Raw genomic sequence first — 13,654 nt, 5'->3', positions numbered from 1 at the left:
CAACGTTTGACTGACTCATCAGTTTACATAATCATTAATTTTTGACAATGACTATCTCTATGCAGTCGCACCATACCAGGGACTAGACAGTCTACAGGCGCTAGGCAGTACTGATGAAACCCGATAGCCATTGCGGCAAACTGGAATGGGCGGGTACCATAGCCAAAAGAAATGCACGGATCGCCATAACACTATTTTATTAATAGCAGTCAGTACAGCTCAGCATCTACCGTGAAACGGAACTAAAGCCATGGCCGGCCTGGGCATGGTCAGTAAAGCCTAGGTAGGCAGATCTACTGGAGTACTTACTACTAGTAAGTAGTATGTAGCCTGTAGAGTGTAGTACATAATCACGGACAGCAGCTAGCAGAACTATGCCCGTCAAATGTCGTCAAAGCAAAGTTTGTTGCCTGGATGTCCTGAGTGAGAGGAAGACGAGAGATCTTGCTTTGCAGCGGAGACTAGGTAGACCTCACTCCGACTTGTGACTCTACAAGCTCCTCTGCAATCTGCATGCCGTGTCGCAGTTGAGTTCATTGTCTCGTCGAAGGACTACTAGTATTGTCGAGCTTACAAGGTACTGCAAGGTACTGCATCGTCGGACAGAAAGTGCTGGTCTGTGAATATCAGTAGCCTTCAAGTATTTCCTGCTTCCGACTCGTGGCAGTCGTTCGAGGAACTAAAGTGTAATTTTCAACTCATCCCAGGTCTCACTAATCCCAGCCTGTCGAAACCGACGCGAAACTTCGAAATCACGTCGAAATCCACGGTCAACTATGCGGGCGTGTGACAGTTTCGGTAAGAAAGCACTAGTGGAAATTGTTTACCTCAAATCAGCCTCTTGTTTAGCGATGCGTGACTGCATTCCCTCTTGAGTAAATATCTACATGTATTAGTAACTACTTGAGTACTGCCCTCTGCAGTTCTTCAGCAACCCATGCGTGTGTTCCGCATGTGCAGGGAGACTTTACTCTTTAGACCCAACTACGAATTGGGACCACTCAAGATTGTTTTGCTTCAACACATACCTGTTGATTGTCTCCGCTGCCGGAAGGATCTCTGCGTTTTTCGAGCCCTGGCCTGCCATCTGTAGAACTAACTGTTACTACTCAGAAGTGCGTTCTCACCGCGGCGTATTCAACCACTGAACCAGCTACCGCGTGTAATGAAAAATGCCGGCACATGTGAATGTCCATGATTTGCTCAATCTGCGGATAGCATGCTGTTTTGTCCTTTGTGGACTCATCAGCGCTGCACGGCCGAACCTGATAGCAATGAAGAATAAATCCATCCTCCCATGGTTTGCATTGATTTTCCTTTGACTGATTTTTGTGTTTCGTGGCTAGTTGCGGGGAAGGGTGTTGCGACGTTCTCCTTCATCGCGGCGCTGTTCCTTGCAGCTCTCTCAGGCTTCACCCAAGGCAGTAAGTACTACATGTAGTTCGTAGTAAGGAGAGTGCAAGTGGGGAGTGAAGTAGTATGACCTCTGGGTTCAATACAAAGTAAATAAAAGTTCTAAAAGGCCAAAACCATGAAAGCATAACACGGACAGACCTGCTACTACATGTAAATACAAAATGTACTTGGGTAAGGTCATTGTGACTTTTTTACATGTAACAGTTATAATTATATAGCAGCAAGTAAGTTATGCAGTCAAATAAAATGGCCGGACTGAGATGGATAGTAGCTCATATTATTCCCGTAGCTATGCAGAAGACGTTACTTCAGTAACGTCTGGCGCTAGCCAGGGTCCACACAGCTTTAATTTGGTGTTTGTTTGTTGGTGAGTTTGTGTCACGCCTGGCGCTATGCCGTATCTGTCCCGTACCGTACCGTACCATCAAACACAGCTGGCCACATACTGCTGGCCGCAAAATTCAAATAGGGTTTTCAAACGCAAGATCATAACGTGAAGCAACTTGGAAGAATGAGTATGAATGCGAAGTGTATGGGGGAATGCATGTAAGGCGATAGTGCGAGTTCGAATCCCAGGTAATGCCTGAAAAAATAGGAGAATTGAAAAATTTATAACATCCCTTTTCTTTTTTTGCCGTCATCAAGGCGGTAGACGGTGCGTATTACCCTCGACCGCACCTGTCCCGTACCTATCCCGTACCGTACCGTACAATCAAAGATGGCTGGCCACAATGCATATTCAAATAGGGCTCTCAAATACAAGATCATAACGTGAAGCAACTTGGAAGAATTAGTATGTATGCGAAGTGTATCGGGGGATGCATGCAGGGCGATAGTGCGGGTTCGAATCCCAGGTTTAATATGTCTAAAAACAAAAAGTAAAAAAGTAAAGTAAATTATCGTATCCGTTCCCGAAGGGAACTCACGACGGCCGCTAACACCCGATAAACCCTAGCGGCAGATGCAGCGCCTAACGGTGGGGGTGAGTGGGTAAGTCTCACAACCACTGGCACAAGTGCCGAAAGCGACCCCATTAGCTGCATCCATGTACCCCTTGTGCCTGGCCACAAGTTCCCAGTTGACTGTGGGTAGCAGCACGGCTGGAAAAACCGCTCCCAGGCAGGACTTGAACCAGGTACCTCTCGTATCTCAATCATGGTCTTTGACCAACCCACTGTGCCTGCCTGGTCTGAAACAAAAAGTAGACACTTATAAGAATTTATAACATCCCTATTCTTTTTTGTCTAGGTCATCAAGGCAAAAAAGCATAGCGTAGGGCCCTGAGCTTCCAAGCTCTCTCGTTATAAAATTAACCCCGTGCTCAGCTCTCTGCTGCCGCAGAAGTGTCAATGCAATGATTGTGCTGTTGTGTCTAGCCTGCTTCATGTGCTTTGACTAGTCCTATTGCTAGCGCTGTGTTTTGCTATTGTTATAATGTCGCGTATTTTTTCCCAGATATAACAACCCCTGCTCTTTCACCCGTAATGATTTTTCCCTTGGCTTTTCAACGCCCTAAACTGATGCATTATGTATACTGGACCTCTTTTTCTTGCCGTAGTTGTACCCGAAGATGCGTCTTGCCCGAAAACAATTGGATAATGTTTACTCTCTTCTATTGATTGATTTTGATTGATTTATTGATACTATATTTTTCAAGCACTCTCCAGAGGCAAATGAATGCCTATCAAAGGGAGTCTCCTTGGGAAAAGGAAGTGAAGGTGGCTTGGTGGAGCCCAGAGACCGTTCTGAAGTCTAGTGAAGAGTGTTGTGAAATGTGCGGTTTGAACATGTAGCCAAGAGACCATTTTTGGTGGGAGTGTTGTTTTCGGAAGATGAAGTGGCTACAGTGAAGCAGGGGCGTAGGAACCGGTGCAATAAATTCATTTTGTGTCTTTGAAGCAATGAAACATGGGCTAGTTGGGCCCAGTTTTCCAAAATTTCCATGGGAGCCCCCCCCCCTCCCCTTTCATAGCCGCACCAATGTTGAATATCTTCCAATGCCCCTGTGTAAGTCTTCTAAAACACCCTACGAATTGCTAGAAAGATGTGCTGGGGGCCTTCCTGCACCCAAGTACAGTGGAAATCACCTCGCGCATACTCTGATAAGACGTACACGTCCTAGTAGTACGGACATAGTCCAGAATACAGGAATACAGGTATACTCCTCTAAGTATGTTCGCATACTGTAAACTGCCTAATATTCGCGACGGATTAATGTTCGCTATTTTCGCGAGAAGAGCGTAACGCGAATATTAACCATCGTGAAATCAAACTTCAACAGTGGATGTATGCAAGTGGCCCCAGTGCTTCGCAAACTTTTGCCATCGCAAACTCGCTGGTTTGAAGAAATCGCGAAAATTTAGTGACCCGAACATTGGGCGGCTTACAGTATGAGGAGCTGCTTGTCAGCTGAGATTCCTGTTCCCTGTCGCATAATGTTTTAACCCGGCTGAGTCACAGTTCTACTGAGTACTGGTCATGTACCAGTATCCAGTAATGTGTAATATTTATTTATTTTGCTTTGTTTTTGTTTACTGCCATGGCTGGCTACCGCCCCCCCCCCCCCCTCCCTCCATATTGGCCTATATTCTCTGGCCACGGGAAGGTGAAATAAAAAAATAAATAAAAATAAAAAAATAAATCCTAACAGCTGAAAGTTCCCAAGGCTGAGAAGCAAGTCATGATGATGATGATGATGATGTTGATGCCGTTTCCTTGCAGCTCTAACGTCCCCATGCCGAACAGGTTGGACTGGTTACCGTGGAAACTGTTACAAAGTGTTCAACGAAAGCGCTAACAACATCTATCATACCCAGTCCGAAACGGTAAGATAACCTAGTAAAACAGGTTTATAAGCTTGACTAGCAATGAAATTGCAGTAAAACCTATAGCTACAGACCACCGTGACTAGCGACCAGCCTGGTACTTCAGACCACTTCGCCAGGCACGGACGGTCTCACATTCATACAGTATATGTAGGACTCAGTGACCAGTCAATGCCCCGTGACCAATCACGGTCCCCGTGACCAGTCAAACAGTCACAAAACCCCCATGACCAGTCACAAATTAGTTTACCAGTCACAATGCCCCATGACCAGTCACAAATCACCATACATTTACATGTGTAAAGTACACAGTTCGTGACTGCTCGCAGGGTGCTTCGTACTGCAGGATTTGTTGTGGAAACTATAATTCCCTATGAGCGGTCACAGAATGCAGTTGTGACCACTATAATTCAATGCGAACAGTTACATGCGGAATGTACAGTTGTGACCACTCTTTCTCTGTGAGTAGTCACAGGCAGAATATAGGTATTTCTGTATTACAAGAGAGATTGGAGGCTTTGTCACAACTCTGAGTTTCACGTATTACTACGATCGTCAGGCAACTGATGGCTCCTAAACGGGCAGCCTGAACATAAGAGGGAGCAAGGTGGGAAATTCTGAGGGGTATCATAGTGCAAGAGTCAGGTGCAGGCGTGAAGTTGCCAAGTCTTCAGACTTGGGGCTATGCAGCAGCAGTTCCAGCGTGAATGACATAGTATAGAGCTGGGGGCCACACATGCCCACACCATTACACACACATACACCCACGCTCTCTCCCTTTTCTCACATACACTCACACGCGCACACACACACACTCATTCTCTAAATCTCTCTCTCTCTCACATACGCACATATGTCATTCATTCTCTACATCACACACACACACACACACACCTGGCCTGGTGTACAGCTGCCAAATGCTTAGCCACGCCGCCCCCGAGACAGGGGGAGAGTAGAAGAGAGAGTTTGAGACACACACACACATCCACACACACACACACACACACCTGGCCTGGTGTACAGCTGCCAAATGCTTGGCCACGCCACCCCCGAGACAGGGGGGAGTAGAAGAGAGAGTTTGAGACACACACACACACATCCACACACACACACACACACATCCACACACACACATCCACACACACACATCCACGCACGCACACACAAACACACACACACATTCTCTAAACCTCTCACACACACACATTCTCTCTCTCTCTCTCTCTCTCTCTCACACACACACACACACTCTCTTTCTCACGCATGCACACACACACACACACACTCACACATGCGCGCGCACACTTACTCTCACACACACACACACACACACACACACACACACAAATAGGCAGCGGGACTACCAGCTAGATTCACGTGACCTTGCGGACAAAGTTACGGAGGTAGAACTTGTTTTCACGACGACACTTGGACACAAGTACTTCTGTATTATTATTTTATCTCTTTTCAACCAATCCACAAGCCAAGAAGAGATGCGTAGACGGAAGAACCGTACTCTTGGTGATACTGATCGCAAACATGATTAATTCCTCCAGGCCATTGAGCACCCAATTCTAAACCTTATCTAAGCAAAGCAGCATGCCAGTTCAAGAACATCTCGTCAGACATACATATCGATACATGTCTGGTGCACTCTCACTAACAAGCAGGCATCGCAGGCTACATTCGCACCAGCAATCAAAAGAAGTTGAAGTGAGTGAATATTTCTATAAAATTAATAATTGGAAGACAAATGAAGGTGTGGAGGACCGCCCAAAAACACTGACAAGGAGACAGTAAACGGTACACAGTACTCGTATGCATGTACTTATACACGTTAAAGCAGCACAACGAGAAAGACCATGATGCATAATGTTGCATCAATAAATTTTACAGAGTTATTTTGGGAGTAGAAATGAAGATGTGTTCGAACTTCGAAGCAGTAAACTGCGTAAGCACTACGTTGAGCCAGAATATTGAAATACAGTTTCCTGCAGTCAAAACAAGACACTCACACTTCTCTGGTCTAGTTCGCCATTCTTATCGATAAACATGACTTGATTTAATTTCTTACGATGGTCCTTGAGAATGGATCAATGATGTCTTGAATAGATGTCTTCCTGAACGACTTCAACTGAGAGGCAGTTTCAGTTTCAACAAGCTGGACATTGTTTTTTCTGTGGAGTCTTCCACAAGAAAGACAGAGCCACACACACGAAGGTGCTTGATGTACTCAGTACCTTCTTGGAAATGAACATATTTTCATTTCCATCTTCATTATATTTTCGTCTCTGCATCGTCGACGATGTCCACTTCTGACTCCGTAATCCTGTCACCCATCCTCTCCAAAAACACAAATCGAGTGCTGCTTGCATGCTGGATCAGTTGAAGTCAGTCTCTGCTCTAGCAAGATCGGCATGCAAATATTACATGACTGAAAATATTCCGAAATAGCTTTTCTGAACGACGAAGTTTGTTCTTCAAATATGATGAATAGCACAACCTACTAGCCAGAACGTCCTCTCAAAAGAGATTCTATCTGAAGCCTGCAAGATTTTCGACCACCTTTCGTTTTGGAGAGGAGCCCACACACACCAGACTCGAGCTACAAGTAAACTACGCGGAGATCGAGAGTTGATCGAAATCTTTCTTGCTCACTTCTGAAACCTGTGAAGGAAAAAAGTATGCTGAACGCGTGAATGCCTACAGTTGAGTCGTAATATTTTGACGTGGATCCTGTGACCGTTCACAGAGAAAGTCGCGGCTGTTTCTGACTGGTCATCGGGATTCAAACTGGTGTGTGACTTTATGACTGCTCTTCGGGGATTTGTGACTGTTTGATTGGTCACGGGGATCGTGATCGGTCATCGAGACGTGACTGCTCACTGAGTCCTACATATATTCTCTATTATAAGCACAGGTCTCCATTACTAGCACAGTCTCTAATACTAGCACACTGTGAGCACCTTTCGAAACATTATAAGCACAATCTCTATTATTAGCACGGTCTTGGTGGAAATCAATTCTGCATGCATGATATCTAGCATGTATTGCTTCTTGCTCTGTATGGATGTATTGGTTGAAAAAATATAAGCACGGTCTCCAATATAAGCGCGGGTTAGAGGGGTGTTGAAAAAATATAAGCACAGCGCTTATAATAGAGAATATACGGTATATGGTTGTGCGGTGCAAACCTCAAACTAAGGACCACCTGCCACTAAAGACCGCTTTCTCTGCCCCCCCCCCCCCCCCAAGGGGTGGTCATTAGTCACAGGTTTTACTGTAGTTAAACTCGGATGGCGAGCCAAGGATTAAAACTAAGAAGAAAAGACCAACGGTTTATGAATTGCCCATAGTTGTCCAACACTGACAATTACTTCAAGTATAAGCATGATATTGATTAGTCATAACATACACCAGTTAGTAAGTCTGTTAGCACAATGATGACTGTTTTTGTAATGATATACTGATATTCAACGACCTGACCATACTGGCCAACCCTCCCGTTTTTCCCGGGAAAATCCCGGAAAATCAACACTCCTCCCGGGGTGCCGGGGATTTCAAGCAAACTCCCGGAAAAACCAAAGTTTTGTCTGATACAGGATTTTCCTGAAAACTCCATGGTTTCTCCCCGAATGTCCCGGTTTTTTGAACTTTTTTCAAAGGTATGTACGGTGCTCATTCGCACTTCGAACTGTGCACAGCACTTTGAAGACCTGACCATGCAAGATCTGCACTGACAAAGTGACAGGCGGGCGCCGACTGATCAAACTGCACTTCGCGTACAGCCTAGTACAGGGTGGATGCACAGCTGCAGAGTCGAACGTTTTTTTGGCGGGAAAAGCTCTTTTTCACTTGTTTTTGTGCCATCCAGGGATTTTGAGAGAAATCCAGGGATTCTGCATGTCTTGTCAAGGGATTGAGATTGTGGTGGTTGGTCAGTATGCCTGACATCAATATCATGCTTATGCTTGAAGTAATTGCCAGTGTTGGACAACTGCGGGTAACTTGTAAACCGTTAGTCCTTTCTCCTTAGTTTCAGGAATGAAATTGTAAGATCGTTGGCTCCGTTACTCTGAGCTCAGCTGATTTCATATGTTAGAGAGTGTGGGGGAATGTGGAAAAAGTCTGAAGAAAGCACTGACTGTCCTGGCCAGGACTCGAGCCAGGGATCGCCCCCTCGCCAATTTCCAAAAAAATTATTACGAACTCTGGCTTATACAGTAAAGCCTGTAACTAAAGACCACCGTGACTAGCGACCAGCCTGGTGCTACCGACCACTTGGCCAGGCACGGACGGTCTCACATTCAAAATGCACTGTGACTAGCGACTACCTGCTGAACGCGACCAGCGACCGCCTTTTCTTGTCCCAAAGACGATTTTTGACCCGTAACTAGCGACCGCGATGTAGGAAATCAAATGTTGCTCGAAGCTCCTTCTTGAAAGTTAGTTTGCTGGTTTTCCATGGTCCTGAAAGGAATCTTTCGGTACTACAGCTGAAGAAATGAACGCAGACCATTTTGACTGTGGAGTCGGTGTGGACTGTACTACATCTGTCAGAATTTCCGCTGTCAAGAATAAACATGATAGGAAACGTCTTGGAGAGCGCATCGAAAGCGCTCTCTGCTCGATGTTACTACTCGGAAGAGAAACGAAAACTGAGCGGCTCTGTCACCCCAGTCATACAAATGAATCGACGATGGCGTCAAGGAATCCAGGAACAAAGCAGCACCGCAAGGTCCTGATGCTGAAGGATCGGGTTCAAACAATCGAGAAGTCACAACAAGGATAGTCGATACGATTGATCGCATGAACAAATTTGAAGCCCAGCGCAAAACGAAACTTCCACAGGGAACGTTTGACTCCTGGCTTCAGAAGTAGCAGCTGAATTAATCTTCTCTCTCTCTCTCTTTTTGTCTCTCTCCATCTGTCCGTCTTTCTCTCCAAGTGTTTGATCTGAAATAAGAATGGCATTGCGCAAGTCCTGGGGAATTGTATTAGCTGCATTTTGATATACATATCATTATAATGGGATCCATATATGGTCGCACGGTGCAAACCTCTAGCTAAAGACCACCTGCTACTAAAGACCGCTTTTGGGGTGGTCGGTAGTCACAGGTTTTACTGTACTTCGCATCCTCTAACACTGGGGCCGATCAACTTTGTTTTCGTCTTCGGGCAACGGTCCTCAGAATTTATCTGTAATGATGACGTCGTTGTGCATCCTTGCATGACTGGAACAAGTGTACACACTACGGGTTCATCCGTGCAGTTCGTACGATGCTAACGAGCGTCATGCATTGTACCAATGACAATGCCAATGGCAGCTATCCCGGTCTTTCCCGCTTACATGGTTTGGGAGCGTCGACAGCAATTGGTCTGGCTAGGAGTGTGGCTGAATGCACTAGTAACTGTGTTTGGAATAAGCAACAACAATCTTCTTCCTGAAATTAGCTCATCCATGTGAAAAATAGGAGTATTGCTAATTATTGATATGTCTCCATGAACTATAGTAGTCGTGCACTAGTGTATTTCCACCACACTGTATTAATCAATGTAGTTCTCCGGGTTTTGGTCCAGTTCTGCCAGACCCAGGGAGCATACCTTGTGAACATCGAGGACCAAGCGGAGAATGACTTTGTCAGTACCATGGTGCTGGGACATAACCTGGCGAATGTCTTCGTTTCCATCGGGCTGCAAGAGGAAAAGAACCGCAACACCTTCAGTAAGTATCTCTTATTAGCGATGGTGTCATCGTGAGAATAAAAAATTCAAAGTTCCGCATGAGCGAGTGAAGCCGTATCTAATCTGAGATTGATCTGCTATATGCTTGCTTGGTGTACATAGATGCACTGTGTTATGGGATACAAGCCGCACCAGTATGCATGTTGCGGATGCCTCGTCCTCTTGATTTACCTTTATTCCCACCATGGCTGTACCAAATAAGATAATAATTATTATCTTGAAATATGTGTTGGCAAGCATGTTGCTGGGTCCTCTCAGGGGCATAACGAAGGAACTTTAAGTATCTTTGAATTACTGTATTGGCGAATGTTACACAACCTTAGAAAAAATAGGTGTGTGCTTTGAAGTGCAATCATACCTCGGTTATCCGAACCCCGAAGTTACGGGCACTTCGGTCTACCGGGCCTTTGGGCAAGTTTTAGTGGAATTATTACTACTTTTTTGTCACTTTTCGTGTAAAATAGTGACGTCATATGCCATATTTATGGTCTTTCCCCATCAAAATGTATGTGATCCGGAGTTATGGACTTTTCAAAATCACGGGCAGTGCCCGGTCCCGGACCGCCCGGATAAGCGAGGTATGAGTGTAGGTGATCTATCATCTGCTCCTAACTAAGTTGATGGGCTCTGACATACTTGAACCGACCGTCCTTACTTTGTATCCTATACTGATCAAGACAGTCCACGCACAGTATCCTGTGTTTCTGTGTCGTCTCCATTGTCCATGTTCAGATGTGTGGCGTTGGTACCCGTCCGGTCGTCTGCCCACATTCACACAGTGGGCTGGGGGAGATGTCATGGGAGAGAACCGCTATGCTTACCTGGTGGTGGGAAGCGACCCCAGACTGTCCGTGTGGAGATCCTCGCACAACGTACGGGCAAAGTTTATGTGCGAAACTGGTAGGTTCTGTGCCAGTGGGGTTTCTAAGCACTGCGCTTTTCTGGCCCCTGCATGTAGCGTGCAAAGTACTGCCACCCTGCATGCTATTCCGTGAAGCATTTAGACAACCATCAATCCTCACACTGCCAGTTGTGTTCAATACAAATGAAAGTCACAGGGGAAAGGTAGATAGTCCTGCGCTTGAAATACTCTCACTGTGACCTCTGATCACTATTTGTTTACCGCCAATGTTGGGCTGGGGTTTCTGTCCGCACTTCAGGATCCATTTGGTCGCTTCCTGCGGCTTCATATCGGAGCCAAATGGGTTTGGGCGGACTGCCATAACTCCAATCCACACTGCTCTTCACTCTATAAAACCCATTGGGTTCTGTCTACACTTCATGGCTGCTCATAATGATAGCAGCCATTTGAAGCAAGTTAGAATGAAGGTTGATTTCAAATTTATGTTACGTTACAGACATTTCAGGCCAGCAAGATGATTGGAGTATGGAAGTTTGTAAAAAAATATTAAATAAATCCTGGCCCTAATAATGGTGTATGCTTGTCCAGGGTGTGGAAGTCCCCTGAGTTCTGGTGCGGCAGAGAACGTGCAGGTGACCGGTAACACAAGCTTCTCCGGTGCGGCCGTCACCTATTCCTGTCCACCCAAGCACTATCTACTGGGCCGTGCCCAGAGAATCTGCCAGGGTGACTCGCTATGGTCGGAAGAGGAGCCGGAATGCACCGATAGCACAGGTATGAATGGCTTACTGAATTAGAATGTACAGTCAACTTTGCATATAACGACACTCGGCGGGGCATCAGAAAAGTGTCGTTATTCGCGAAGTGTCCTTATACCCGAAGTCTCATTTCAGGTCTGCTCTCTCACTTGTACATAAACCTCGCTGGTACATAAAAAAAGTCTAATCCCGCGCCGAAACAGCATCACTCCCATACAAATTTCGTTCTACACAACATAATCCCACATAACATAAACCTCAACATAACACACGCTACGGCGCGGTCCCCCGACATGCGCACTCTCGATACAACATAAATTCACGTGCATGGTACGATCAAGCGGTAGCTGTAGCTAGCCAGTTTAGGCCAGTTTAATCCTACATAACGTAAACCTCGGCATAACACCTGATTAACAGATTTTATTGGACCTTGTTTTATCCTTAAAACTGGTAGTTCATGACGGCATGTGCGATATGTCGTCATGAAACCACCCCATGCCACACCTGCAATGTTCTTCTGCACATTTACTGCTTTTTTTAAATATTTATATCGTTGTTATTGGTCGTGATGACCAATAACAACGGCTTAAAAGGCACACATTTTCAAATCCTATAATTATTATAGGATTTTCGGCCAGCAAATTAAGAGATATCCGCAGTCGTTATTAGCGAAGTTGACTATATTTCCGATGAGTCTATCCATGCTGATCGGTACGGGTTCTATTGTACTAAATTTTCGGTGGTGTAATATTTTCGGTATTCTCCAAAATCGGCGGTTCGGTGGAGGGAAATTTTCGGTAAAACGCGTTTTCCAGGTAAGTACACAGTACCGGTAGTACCAAAATTTTCGGTGCGTATTATTTTCGGTAAAAATTGTCGGCACCGAAGTTACCGAAAATAAAACACCGCCGAAGAGTTCTGCTTTTCAGTACTAGTTCACAGTTTCACTTCTCATGGCTGATGATTACTATTCTATTTTCAAAACTATACATCGCAGATACAACTATTGCATCAGCGACCTGTGTGTGCGACGTAGAAACTCAGGTGGTATTGAACCAGGGATGTATTTATGATATGACTGTACGGATTGTGCGCTGTACCAGCAGTTCTTGAAACTGTAGTAACTACTGCATGAGTTGCAAAGAAATTATAACTGTGTATCATGCATCATACACCATACATCAAACACCACCCACCGCCCACCATACATCACCCACCATACACCATACACCATACACCATACATATTACACCATCCACTATCCACCATATGTCGACCACCATCCACTACCCACCATACATCAAACACCATACACCATACGTCATAATACATAATACACATTATCTTTCTCCAGCCTGTCCTGATGGCTGGCTGCAGTACGACACCAACTGCTACCGTGTATTCAGTGACGTCAGCCGCTCCTGGGATGAGGCACAGGCGGCATGCAGCAGCAGCAACGGTGCCTACCTTCTAAACATCGCTGATCAAGCCGAGAATCTGCTGATAGGCAAGATACTGTACACACAGAATCTCCTTTCGTAAGTATAGTATAACCTGATAAGGCAATAGGGCTTGAAAGTGATGACGTCAAAACGGCCAGGGAGTAGTAAGTTGACATCAGATTTCTAATTTTGGATCCACTAAGGTGCGACTTTGCTAGATAGCTTTACTGAGTTTACGTACATAGCCCTTTTTAGGGCTTGAAAGTGATGACGTCAAAACGGCCAGGGAGTAGTAAGTTGACATCAGATTTCTAATTTTGGATCCACTAAGGTGCGACTTTGCTATTGCCTAAGTATGTGGGTGCATAGCAACCCACTCATGTCGCATGCAGGTGTGACTTTTATTTCGCCACCAGTTGTAACCCCGCCCCAGTAGCCAAATCAGTCAGTTTCACTGGCTACATCACCATGCTGTGGGTAAGACCGCTTGAAATGTGCTTGGATCCATACAAAAACTGGATCCAAGTGGATCCAGTTTTTGAATTTTTGAAATTGTTGCTATGCTGTGACGTAGCACTTTCAAGCCCTATGTGATCACTCTGATAA

At 45.4% G+C, this 13,654-nt stretch overlaps 1 protein-coding gene across 1 annotated transcript in view; it reads left to right on the top strand.

Annotated features, from left to right (window-relative positions):
• The first annotated feature begins 372 nt into the window (after nucleotides 1–372).
• The window catches only part of LOC135810011 (uncharacterized), a 36,317-nt gene continuing 23,035 nt past the window's right edge, over nucleotides 373–13,654 (top strand). Inside the window, exons 1-7 of the mRNA XM_065323468.1 lie at nucleotides 373–798; nucleotides 1,347–1,424; nucleotides 4,138–4,241; nucleotides 9,822–9,966; nucleotides 10,719–10,886; nucleotides 11,437–11,622; nucleotides 12,961–13,144. Of these exons, the coding sequence (XP_065179540.1) occupies nucleotides 777–798; nucleotides 1,347–1,424; nucleotides 4,138–4,241; nucleotides 9,822–9,966; nucleotides 10,719–10,886; nucleotides 11,437–11,622; nucleotides 12,961–13,144 (887 nt within the window). The 5' untranslated portion in view covers nucleotides 373–776. The remainder of the gene's footprint in view (nucleotides 799–1,346; nucleotides 1,425–4,137; nucleotides 4,242–9,821; nucleotides 9,967–10,718; nucleotides 10,887–11,436; nucleotides 11,623–12,960; nucleotides 13,145–13,654) is intronic.

The sequence above is a fragment of the Sycon ciliatum genome, chromosome 2, assembly GCF_964019385.1.
Source record: "Sycon ciliatum chromosome 2, ocSycCili1.1, whole genome shotgun sequence".
In the NCBI taxonomy this organism is placed as follows: domain Eukaryota; kingdom Metazoa; phylum Porifera; class Calcarea; order Leucosolenida; family Sycettidae; genus Sycon; species Sycon ciliatum.
This window is presented reverse-complemented; position numbering and strand designations above follow the sequence as displayed.